At 27.2% G+C, this 13,422-nt stretch overlaps 1 protein-coding gene across 1 annotated transcript in view; it reads right to left on the minus strand.

Moving 5' to 3' along the window:
- The window catches only part of LOC122271649 (low-density lipoprotein receptor-related protein 4), a 463,426-nt gene that overhangs the window by 102,426 nt on the left and 347,578 nt on the right, over positions 1 to 13,422 (minus strand). Inside the window, exon 19 of the mRNA XM_043053650.3 lies at positions 8,443 to 8,632. Coding sequence (XP_042909584.2) covers positions 8,443 to 8,632 — 190 coding nt within the window. The remainder of the gene's footprint in view (positions 1 to 8,442; positions 8,633 to 13,422) is intronic.

A 13,422-nucleotide genomic window follows, 5' to 3' on the forward strand; every position in this document is an offset into this window, starting at 1 on the left:
AGCCTTGGGTCAACGGATACAACGGTTGAGCCAATGTATTTAGAGCACCTTTGCAACCTGGAAAGCGGTAAAGGTTTTGATAATTTTCCTCTTTATGTTGCGTGAATGCGGTATGAAATTGAAAAAAAATTTAAGGTTTATGACACTATAAGCTGCACAGGCAAAAGTACGTTTTGGACTCGTAAAATGTTTTTCAGTAATTGTTGCGATTGCATCTACAGTGATTGTCAAGCTTTAAGGAACATTTAACTCTGGAATTCTCTTGTATCTTTATTTAGGACAGAATTTATAAGGCTTCAGACTTGAACAAGAAAAACCATACATATTTATTGGCTATTCAATGAAAGTGATAAAATAAAAAACAAATCAAATTTGGATTTCAGATTTAATCTTGAAGCAATCAGTTTAAATAACTGGAAAATAAATAAATGCTTTGGGGGAAATTCTTAAAAATCTTTCAATTAAGTCAGATATCAGAATTCATTTTTATACTTGTGCCAGTTTATCACTAAACAACCTTTGTAATTTCTTCCCAGTTTTATTGGAGGAAATATCAAACAATTAAGATAAGGTCTTTTATTGGAAAATGTTTCCAAAGCATAGTACAAGCTGGCGAGAAAAAAAAGTGCGCCAAAGTAATCGAAACCTGATTCGGGTTGTTAAAGAAATTACCTACTTATCTCTATAAACCAAGCTTTCACGTACAAAGTCATTGCCAGCCCAGGGAATTTATTAAAGTTTCGTTCGTTTTTCAGAGAACGGCATTTATGAAGCCGCTCAAACTAAACTTTTTTCGTTAAAAGTCTTTTACTTTTCAAGAAAATGAGAACTTTTCTCGTGAGAAAGATGGAATGTTGGAGGAATTAAAACTGCGGTATTATCGAAAATGAGTACCTAATAGTTTTTAAAGCATCATTAGTCTTCCGGGTCGGATAATTAAAACTTTCACTAAACATAAATTTTCAAAATTAAGTCATGCGAGAGTAGGCAGATTTTATGAAATAAATTGTAATTTATTGCTGTTAATTTTCAGCAATCTAATAATCTTGTAAACTCAGTAGATGATAGTGTAATATTTCCAATTTAACTTTGAGGAAAGAACTTTTAAATATGTAAAGTGATTGATATGGTGTCATGCTAATAATTTATCAAAAATTCTTATCTTGAGTAAATGTTATACTAATTAATTGTTTTAGCTTTGCTTGTACAAAAAATATTTAATTGCTTGTAAAACAACTAATTAGGAAAAAAATGTTCTAAAACGTTACAGGCTACATAACAGTTTAAAACAATAAATGGTTGCTGGCTCAGGGAATAGCGCGTTCCCCTTCCAATGGTGAACCGGGTTCGAATCCCAGAGATGGCTGGTCGATACGAATCTGCATCGGGTTTGCACCGACCACAGTGCTGACGTGAGATATCCTCATTAGTAGACGAATCATGGATTTGAGTCCGTTTGCCGTCAGGCTATAACTGTGAGAGGTTCTCGTGGTCTTCCTCTCCATGTAACGCAAATGCGGGTTAGCTCCATCAAAAAGTTCTCCACGATGGGTAATTTCTCCCAATACTTGATCCAGGATTTTCCTAGTCATTTAGATTGGATTCAAAATTACAAGCCTAAGGAGTTGAACATTAGTAGTCGTAAACCCAAAAATTGCGTCAACTGCTCAACGACGGCTATATTATAAAAAAAATAAATGATTGCTGAGGGCAACAAGTATTGCTTTTATTTGTAGGAGCGATGTTTTAAAATTAACCTCTTGAGAGGAAACGGAGACGAAGTAAGATTCTTCAGCAAGAGAAAATTTATGAAGCACTATTTCAAAATTGGTAGTATCAATAAAATTTATCTACACTGTATTGATTATCATGACACATACCCAACATATATTTGATGGAGTAATTAATTTTGTAATGGGACAAGAATAAATATTTGAAAGAGGACAGTAATGCCAGCCGTAGAAAGGGCAAAATCTTGAGAAATAGCATTTTGTCGAACCTAGTTATTGTGTGTGTTCAATTTTAAGTAGCCCTTAGAAGAATTATTAATTATAAAATATAAAATAACGAAATTAAATATGCTGGCTTTTTAAACCAACTACTTTGAATTTGAATGAATAAAAATGTCCGAAATGACAATGCAACAATCATAAGTTTATTGACTACTTATTAATTTTGGGCGACTGTCTGCGACAGTGTTCGCCGTGATACGTCGGTGCTCATTACGCCCTTTATCTTAAATGTTTAAAGATTATACAATTACGTAACAGATATAGAAAGATAGTAGGGTCGAGAAGAAAAATTTTAAGCTGATTTCTGTGGAAATGTGTAAATTTTAATCTGGGAATTTCCAAAACTTACCATTCACTTCGCTTTTAATATATAGCTTTCTGGAGCCCCGAGAAAAATTATGAGTAACCGTGCACTTTCTAGTACACTTTCTACAAATACTATTATAAGCCTTGCTTGCTTTTTGAAAATAATCAAAATTAATCAATTTACTCAAATTCTCTACAGCATCGTTTCAGTTACTAACAAAATATAATAGTTTCAACACTTCTAATCCCTGTAATTGTTATAAAGCATGCACAAGCCCTGCTACGCTTTGTGCTGATTGAAATGTTTTTGAAACATAAATAGGACCTTCTGTGGAATACGGGTAAATAAAATTGAAGTTTTTTTGGTAAAAACAATGTATTTTAAGAAAATAGTGCTTTACTATCTTTAATGCGCTATTTCTGTCAACACTAACATATCAATACAGCATCGTTTCAGTTACTAACAAAATATAATAGTTTCAACACTTCTAATCCCTAAAATTGTTATAAAGCATGCACAAGCCCTGCTACGCTTTGTGCTGATTGAAATGTTTTTGAAACATAAATAGGACCTTCTGTGGAATACGGGTAAATAAAATTGAAGTTTTTTTGGTAAAAACAATGTATTTTAAGAAAATAGTGCTTTACTATCTTTAATGCGCTATTTCTGTCAACACTAACATATCAATACAGCATCGTTTCAGTTACTAACAAAATATAATAGTTTCAACGCTTCTAATCCCTAAAATTGTTATAAAGCATGCACAAGCCCTGCTACGCTTTGTGCTGATTGAAATATTTTTAAAACATAAATAGGACCTTCTGTGGAATACGGGTAAATAAAATTGTAGTTTTTTTTGATAAAAACAATGTATTTTAAGAAAACAGTGCTTTACTATCATTAAAGCGCTATTTCTGTCAACACTAACATATCAATACAGCATCGTTTCAGTTACTAACAAAATATAATAGTTTCAACGCTTCTAATCCCTAAAATTGCTATAAAATATGCACAAGCCCTGCTACGTTTTGCGCTGATTGAAATATTTTTAAAACATAAATAGGTTCTGTGGAATACGGGTAAATAAAATTGTAATTTTTTTGTTGTTGATAGAAACAATGTATTTTAAGAAAACAGTGCTTTACTATCATTAAAGCGCTATTTCTGTCAACACTAACATATCAATACAGCATCGTTTCAGTTACTAACAAAATATAATAGTTTCAGCACTTCTAATCCCTAAAATTGTTATAAAGCATGCACAAGCCCTGCTACGCTTTGTGCTGATTGAAATATTTTTAAAACATAAATAGGACCTTCTGTGGAATACAGGGTAAATAAAATTGTAGTTTTTTTTAATAAAAACAATGTATTTTAAGAAAACAGTGCTTTACTATCATTAAAGCGCTATTTCTGTCAACACTAACATATCAATACAGCATCGTTTCAGTTACTAACAAAATATAATAGTTTCAACGCTTCTAATCCCTAAAATTGCTATAAATGCACAAGCCCTGCTACGTTTTGCGCTGATTGAAATATTTTTGAAACATAAATAGGACCTTCTGTGGAATACGGGTAAATAAAATTGTAGTTTTTTTGAGGAAAACAATGTATTTTAAGAAAACAGTGCTTTACTATCATTAAAGCGCTATTTCTGGCAAAACTAATATATCAATACTATATAATTTATTCCAACTCTGAAAGCGTTCACAATTAAGTACTTAGTTGATTTACAACACAAAATGTCAAATAACTTCAATAAGGATTTTTGAATCAATCAAAAAATAATATAATTACTGGCTGATAAAAAATGATTGAATAAAAAACTTGCTTTCTAAAATGACTTAACCCAATGCTAAAGTCATAAAATTAGAGTTTTTTTAAACATCACTAGATGATTTAAAATGGCTAAAAAATTATAATTTAAATTACAATAAAAAGCCCTAAAATTAATTATAATAAAACATTCAATAAAAAATAATGAAAACACAATTTTCATTTCAAATCTAATTCTTCCCGAAAGAGGTGAAAATAAAGGCTAGAAGTTATAATTATTTTTATTTTTTATTTTAATTACATTACCGATCTCTTTATAACTATTATTTGAAAAGAAAACATTTATCCTTAATTACTAATTCAGTATCAAAAACATTTAATTAGTTTAATGTTTATATTCATAAAAATATTTAAATTTATAAAAAGTTATATATTTAAATGACATACTAACAAAAAATATGAAAGAATTATTATAATTAAACAAAAAAGAAATTAATTGTTCTTCAAAAATTTAAAAGGCGTTTTATAATTTTAAGATTTTTTTTTAAATTTAAAAACAAATTAATTTATTATCCAACAATAAAGCTGTGTATTTAAATTTATTAAAAAGGATATTTTTTTAAATTTCTCTCAATGCAAAATAAATATTTAAATACTTGTTGCACGTTTTTTCAATAATTTTACTAAATAAATGCATTTAAATAAAATTAAAAAATGAGAATAGTAAATTACTATAAATTTAAACGAAAAAATTTATATTATAAAACAAATTTAATATCTATCGTGATATACAAGCATAATAAAAGCTTTAAAAAATTTATTTTATTTATTTTCTAGTTTTTTTTGTAAAGCATTATTTTTGTATGCACATCCATTTCATTAAATTAAAATGAATGAATAAATTTAGTTTTCAAAAATAGAATGGATTTATTTGGTTTTTCTCATAACAATGTTGAGATTTATTTTTAAAGTAAAACAAAACAATACATATTTTTTCGTAAGGCAAACTGTATTAAAGAGTATATTTATACAAAAATGAGCTAGTTTATTTAAAAAGAAACGTCGTTGATCCTTGTGCAATATCAAAGAACGTATTTATTAATATAATACGTATTGCACTTTGTAGAACTCTTTTTCAAACAAAAGGTACGTAAACATTACCGATCGATCAAGATAACATTTGTTTTTGAAAATTTCATTATTGACAAATTGAAAGTTTAGTTATTGACAAAATAAATAATATTTGTTCACTGTAAAAACATTCAAGGTATCAGGAGGAAATATAAATCAAGGGATTTAATTTTCGGCTACAATGTTACAAAATTCATTCTATTCGAAGCTCTTTTATAATGATCTAATTATTTGATCACCGTTGAGGAACAACGAATCAATGATGTTAACCTCCGTAATTTTATAATTTTGATTTCAACTCAAAAAGCAACGGATATTTCCAATCAAACTCAGGAAAATACGCTTTTATCTAAAAAAAACATTTCGCAGACTAAACCTAGACTGTACCTCAATGCTGAGGAACAACGAATTAATGACGCTGACCTCCTTAATTTTATCGTTTTGATTTCAACTCAAAAAGGGACGGATATTTAAGTCAAACCTCAGGAAGATACGCTTTTACTAAAAAAAATTTGCAGACTAAACCGTAATTGCTTTTCATGTATATGATGAAAAACAATGAAGATAGCCTGACAATCAAAAATCAGTTACATCTATCCGTTAATCTATCTATCAGTTAATCTAATCTATCAGAAACATATATGGCAGTACTTTTACTTTCGTTACTTGTACCGCCGGTACAAGTAAAAAGTACGTACTTTTACTTGTACTTCGTTACTTTATAAATTTAGTACTTTTACTTGTACTTTCGTTACTTTTTTAGGGAAAAAGTACAAGTATTTGTAAAGGAAATGTCGAATAAAATCGTTACTTTTTTTTAAAACTCGGCAAACTTTCTAAAAAAAAAATAATAAAAAAAAATTAAATTAAACAAAATTCTTATGTTTTTTTTAATTTATAAAATTAATGTGCAATATATATGCATTCACAGCTAACTTCGTGTTTAAATACCTTGACCTCCAGTGGAACGCTTATTCAGCGTGGCTAAACACGTTCTGAGAAATTCTCGCAGCAGACTCAGTGACACCACTTTCGAATTGCAATTATTTTGCAAAATGAATAAAAATATTAATTAGCAAGTTATTTTCATTCAGTTTCGAGTTTTATGTATTTATTTAATACATTTTAAGTAAAAAATGTTGGATTTTGTTATTACATTTTTCAATTTTCTTTTTGAACTCACTAATAATACATTTTTGTCTTAGTACATTTTTTACTAAATACATTTTTACCTAGTACATTTTTTACTAAAATTATGTTTATACCCGACCTTGTCAAACAACGCCCAGTCAAATCTCTAAGAACTTCAGAACTATTTGTTCTATTGAAAACTATTATAATTACTATTTTAACTCTTGAAAACTCGAAGATATTAATTTAGCCCCTGATACTAAAATTCGTCTACAAATTTTAATTATTCCGTTAGACAGAAATGTTCGGAAAATGATTTTCTCGCATAACTTCAGCATTAGCCATTGTTACAAATAAAACTGCAGACTGTTCTGTTTCAACTTATACTGCACATTCAATTATTTTTTACTAGCTCAACGATCACAAAGCTATCTGAAACTCCGTGTTTGCTTTGTTTATGTTTGTGCTTTTAAAACGCGTTTCTATAGAGTAAAACAATTTTAAATCAATGGCAATTTAAATAGATAGAAATAATGAACTAAAAATTAAAAATAATAGATGAAATTTCTTTTTCGTGCAAATCCATAAAAAGTTTGATATTAAAATTATATTTGATTTTAAAATTATATTATACGATTATATTATAAAATTATAATATTCTTACGAATTAAAAAATAAATTAATGTCCATAACTTTCAAAATTAAAAATAATTAAATAAATAAAAACAATTTTGCAAAAACATTAAAGAACATAAGAATATTATTCAATAAAATTTTAAGTTACTTTGAATTTTCGATTTCCTAGAAATGTACTCTTAAATCGTTACTTTTTTTGTTTAGTACTTGTACTCTTACTTGTACTTTTTACTCGTTACTTTTTAAAATAAGAACTTTTTACTTTTTACTCGTTACTTTTTTTTAAAATACTTGTACTTTTACTCGTTACTTTTTAAAAGTAACGTTGCCATATATGATCAGAAACACCTATCCGCATTTATCCGATATCTGATAAGCACTGGCTTTGCCATCCCGTGATAGGTGAAACCAGTAGTGAAATTTAACATTCATTTCCAGATTTTGATCCTGGTTTACCGGTAACAAAGGTATGAGTTATTTGAAGCCTTTTATGGTCAATTTTAATTACCCTTTAAAGTTAGTACTATTTCGACGGAAAACCTACAAATATTATGATACAACGTAACATTGAAGATATAATTTCATCTTAATGGACTTTTAATTCATTTGCTTAACGTAAGTATCTCTCATTATACCTAAAAAGGAGTGGAATGATAACGAAACAAAGTTTTGATCTGTATGAATTTAAATAGTTTGATCGCTGAATATGAAAATGTATCATACCAAACATCTATTAAAATTAATAATTTGCAAAATCTAATGGACTTCAAATGTCAGCAAACACTTTGGTTCTCAAAAATACAAAGAAAACAGGGTAAAATATAAATATTTTCAAAGATTTGAAGAAAAATTATAAAAATGTTTATTGGAAAAATATTTAAGATTTTAATAAAAGGAAAATAAAAAGCCGGAAAAACAACACAAGTAGAAACAACACCACCAGCTCATGCCATTACATCCTCAAAATTAAGTTCCTTCAAAGAGTGCAAAAATATATCAATACAATAGTTTGAGATTAGTTGTTTTGACTATATTTTTACAATATTAGAAAGCACTCTTGTTTTCTGATATAATCGTGTGAGCTGATGACGCCATTATATCTTTGCCTTTCGTTGTTTTGTTACCTTTTTAATTTCTTCTTTCTTTTTTTGTGGGGAGGGGGTCATTAAAATTCATTCAGACAATACGATGCTTCGAAACCAAGGAAAACAGTTTCAGAAACGAACACTCTAATCCCCGGATCACCCCATAACTATCACTTCTACTAAGAGGACTACTCTTCCTATATTTTTGGAGAATACTTAAATAGAATTTGTTCAATAAATTACTCTAATTGTAAAATTAAAAATAATGCATATTTATCGAAACTTTTTTCTACAAATGGATTGGGAAACAGTTGTTCAATTTTTACTTTAAAAAAAAGTGGCTTAGAATTAAAATACATACCATTCGGTCTTTGGAGGTGGAAAACATGCACATCCAATAAAATTTCCAATCCTTGAAATATTATTTTTCTATCTTTTCCAGACACTTTATTTGCGCTCTGAATATTATGCTCAGTCCAATCTGTCCAATAAATGGAATCTCCATACAAGGCTAAACCAAAAGGATGAGGCAAAGCCAGGCTAATAAGAACCTGAAATTATAAATAACCTTTAGTAAAATAACTGAAAAATCTTAAAGAAAAAATAAACCTATGGAATGTTATTAGGTTCTAAAAAATGCGAGGCTAGTGACCCAAATATGGGTACTACACCTAATGTAAGCAATGCAAGAGGAAATGTTTAATTCGTAATTTTGAATGCAGGATGTAGTTATCAGAATGCAAGCTTAAGGCAATGCAAATAAGGTGAATGAGTGATAAGTCTTCCGTTTTTTAAATTTCAATCAGATATAGCAAAACTATGAAGGGATATTGCACGTAGCAAAAAATTATTCTTATTACTTTGATATATAATCACGTAATTTTTAATTTAAAGAGATCTTAATTTAATCTTTAATCCATATTGAGAGAATTAAGTAAGCTCTGTATTTTTCTAATAGTCTTATCATGGATTTTGAACTTTTGTCTTAAGTTAAGTGAAAATGGTCATCGGCCTGACAGTTGGTGTTGAAAGAAGTCTTAATATGGTAACCGTCCCTAATATGGCCTCATCTTTGCTTTGTAATCAATTGACTTGTTTATTTTATTAATTATTAAATTTTATCAGTTATTACTTTTATTAATTATTAATTTTATTAATTATTAATTTTATTAATTATTAATTTTATTAATTATTAATTTTATTAATTATTAATTTTATTAATTATTAATTTTATTAATTATTAATTTTATTAATTAGTAATTTTATTAGCTATTATTTTTAATTATCAATTTATTACTTTTATTCCTAATTAGGGCACGGTCCATTGTTGTAACTTCTGGTGTTTTTAACTCATTTCGAATTTTTCACATTTTTATCTGCTGAATCCAAAATTAAAAGGCCCCAAACGGGACTACAATAAAAAATTAATTAAAGGGACCACTTTGATATTTTTATCTTATAAAAAGGTTGATAAGTAAGAAATTTTTTTTTACTACATGCAATATTCATATGTCTTATTGAAAATTACAAAATCGGAAGATATACCAATGCCTACATCCTGAATCAATTATGAACTAAATAATTTTATAGCTTTATCTTGGTCAAGCTTGAATTAGTTTTCGTTAAAATAATAATCAATTTAATTTGTTTTTCAAGTTACGATTAAGCATTTTAATGACTAGATCATTGTATTTATTCCATTCTCAGTATTTTAAAGCAATCAAAATATAATCAGTTCAAACATTAATTTCATTTTTAGCATTCTTTACTTCAACAATTTTAGAAAGCTCTAATTAAAAAATAGGAACAACAAGATGAATCGAAAATAATTCTCGGAATATTTTGTTTTTATACAATGTCATTTTTGAGAAAACTTTAATTCAATTTGTGAAACAAAAAGTACACAAATTAAGTAAAAATATATAGGAAACGAAGCTAAAAGTTTCATAATTAATTTTACTGATTATTAAGCACATTTTCTTATAAATAAGTTGCAAATTTTAAGTCTACAAATCAATTAAAAAATGCGCTACTCTTTCATTTTTAAACAAATTGTTTAATAATCTAATAATCGAATTTATTAAATAAAAGGAACTTAACTTATAAATCCCAAGCTAATTGAGTAGATCTCTCCGAGCCAATACGGATTCAGGATTTTATTGTAATATCTCAAAATAAAAATTAAGTGTTACAGATTATTATTAGATTTCATTAGACGAATGCGAAAAGTAATCTTGTACTAGTTAGGGGTTACAATAATACTTAATTTTCTTTGTTTTGTCTCATACACCTTTCAAGTTATTTCCTTTTAGGAAAATTTAATATCTAGATAATTGCGTCTCGTTCCAAGAATTTTAAAGCAATCAAAAGGCAATCAGTTCAAGAATTTATTTCATTTATTGCATTTTCTTTATTTACAAGCATTTATAAAGCTCTAATTAAAATCGCAGAAAAGCGTGATGCATTGATTCCGATCTGTATTTATTTCCTTTTTATTCCGTATAAATTCTTTAATTGCATCAACTTTCCTTTCATATTGTTAACCAGATATTTATTTTATCTCTATGCTCCAATTTTAATGCAATAAAGATGAATTAAATTTATATTCTTGACATTTTATGTGATGTTTCTAAATCTAGTATTAAAGCAATATTTTGTGTTTAATACTTTTAAAACCAATTTACTAAAATATATTGTGATTATCTGTAAACTTTCATTCGATTTTGCGTTTTTGAATGCAATTTTTGCGAAAAGTTATAGCGTAACAGTCTTTTTTTTATGAAATATATTTGCTTATTTAATTATTTTATTGAAAAGCATTTGTAATTGCTTTATTTAGAGAGCTTGCTCATTAAACGCTCAAACAGTAAAAGTAATTGGAAAACATCACTCGTCAAATCGATTAACTCCATAAACAAATTATAAATAATAATCTATATAAATAAATAAACATTCTAAAATAAATGATTTGTAATTCAATGGCTAAAATTATTCTCATATTAGGATTTTAATACTGTTGTTCATATTTATTGAAGGAAAAACTTGTTTTAAATATATGCAATTAAAATATATATAAAATGCTTTAAGATATTTTTTTATATCAAAAAGTTTGGAATAATTATAAGTGAAAGTGAAATATCAAAGTCCCACAACGTAGAACGCAAATTTTCTAAATCGTTATCAAGATTATTCATTATTATTTCTGAAATATATACTAAACAACGCAAAAACTTTTCAAAAGTTTCAAAGTATATACTACTTATTGCTATTGTTTGATTTATTGATTTGATTTATTGATTTATTGTTTGATTTATTGCGTTTTTTATTTATTAAAGTTCGAACTATTTCAACAAAATGGTCAAACAATTTTATATCAAACAATCAAACAAAGTTATGTAAATAATCAAATTTGAAATATAAATTAATGTTCAGCTCAAATGTATAATAATGTGTAGCAGAAATTTTTTTTTTATTCGTGATACACATTAATAAATATCGAATTTATCTTTGAATAAGACCTGTTACTTAATATAAACATTTATTTAATCAAATTGAAACTTATCATAAACATCCGTTTGAGCAAAACTGATATTTATTATATTTATTAGTTGAATGAAACGGATGCTTTATATAATCATTTATTTGAACTAAACTGATACTTATTTATTGATAATGCTGCAAACAATTTTAGGAGAGCATACTATGCCTCAGTTATAATTTTATTTTTTGGATAATAAAAAAAATTGAGAATTATATATGGGGTCAGTAATTTCTAAGTTGTTCTATAAGGAAGTATGTCCATTCCATAATATGGAATAAACATGGAATCAATATTCGTTTTAAATCAGATTTATACAGACTAATATTTCAGTCCTTTTAGATGGCATTATCGAATCGAAAGCCTAGGCCATCTGCAGTATGTCACCACATTGCGAGGATATTATGCTAGGTGGAAACATTATTGGCTTTGCCAGTAAAATCATTATCTCTTAAAGATTTAAGTTCATTACGAAGCATTCACGAACCAATCACATACATCAAAACGGCTGTTTAATGTTTAGAATATTTGGTTTATCATATTGACAGTTTATGTGAGCCAGTCAAATATGCATTGATACGATAACTCTGCCTATTTTAAAACGATTGTTTTGTCCTATAACTTAACATTAATCTATAGTAAATTATCGAAATGAATGGAAGTTAGGATATTTATATTAACTTATTATATAGGTACTTTAGTACTTTCTACGAGCCAGTCATAAACGCATTGATTTGATAACTCTAAATATTTTAGAAAGTGCTTTGCCTTTAACTTAACATTAATGAATAGTAGATTATCGAAATGAATGAAAGTTGGGATATTTATATTAATTCATTATATAGGCACTTTCTTTGAGCCAGTCATAAACGCATTGATTTGATAACTCTAAATATTTTAAGAAGTGTTTTGTCTTGTAACTTAACATTAATGAATAGTAGATTATCGAAATGAATGGAAGTTGGGATATTTATATTAACTTATTATATAGGCACTTTCCTTGAGCCAGTCGTATACGCATTGGTTTGATAACTCTAAATATTTTAAAAAGTGTTTTGTCTTGTAACTTAACATTAATGAATAGTAGATTATCGAAATGAATGGAAAATGGGATATTTATATTAACTTATTATATAGGCACTTTCTACGAGCCAGTCAAATATGTATTGATTTGATAACTCTAAATATTTTAAAACGATTGTTTGGTCGTGTAATGTAAAATTAATTCATAGTAGATTGTCAGAATAAAACAAAAAGAATACTTTAGCTTATTATATAGGCAGTTTTCAATTCCTGTGGAATATATTTTTATTTGATAAATGTGAATATATTAAAAGATTTATTTTGACTTGTTTAGCACGATTCTTAACACGAATCAATAGTAAACTATGAGGATGAATAAAATTACGAAAGCGCAACTAACAAAACTATTAAATTCAAAGTTGTATGCAAAAACTTTTTTTTAATGAAGATCTGGCAATTAATTAACTTTTATTTCTTACGTGTGTATGCACATTTCGTTATTTGAATTATTCAGAATTGTATAGTTCCCACAAATATTTTCGCATACTTCGTACTTCTAAGCAAGCACTCATAGAAAGTGCAACAATGCAATATATTTTTTTCTATTATCTAAAAGCGCACTGCTTGCATTTTCAAACGTTATTTTCAAGTAAAAACACTTTGATAAACCGATGTACGGTTGAGTTTTAAGCCTCTGTTTCAAACGTATGCATTCAAACAGTTTCTTCGTCTAAATTTTCAAAATAAATTATTTTTATTCTTTATGTAATTCAATATAAT

This window comes from Parasteatoda tepidariorum, chromosome 10 (genome assembly GCF_982258835.1).
Source record: "Parasteatoda tepidariorum strain Cologne lab strain chromosome 10, Ptep-v5.0, whole genome shotgun sequence".
NCBI lineage: Eukaryota > Metazoa > Arthropoda > Arachnida > Araneae > Theridiidae > Parasteatoda > Parasteatoda tepidariorum.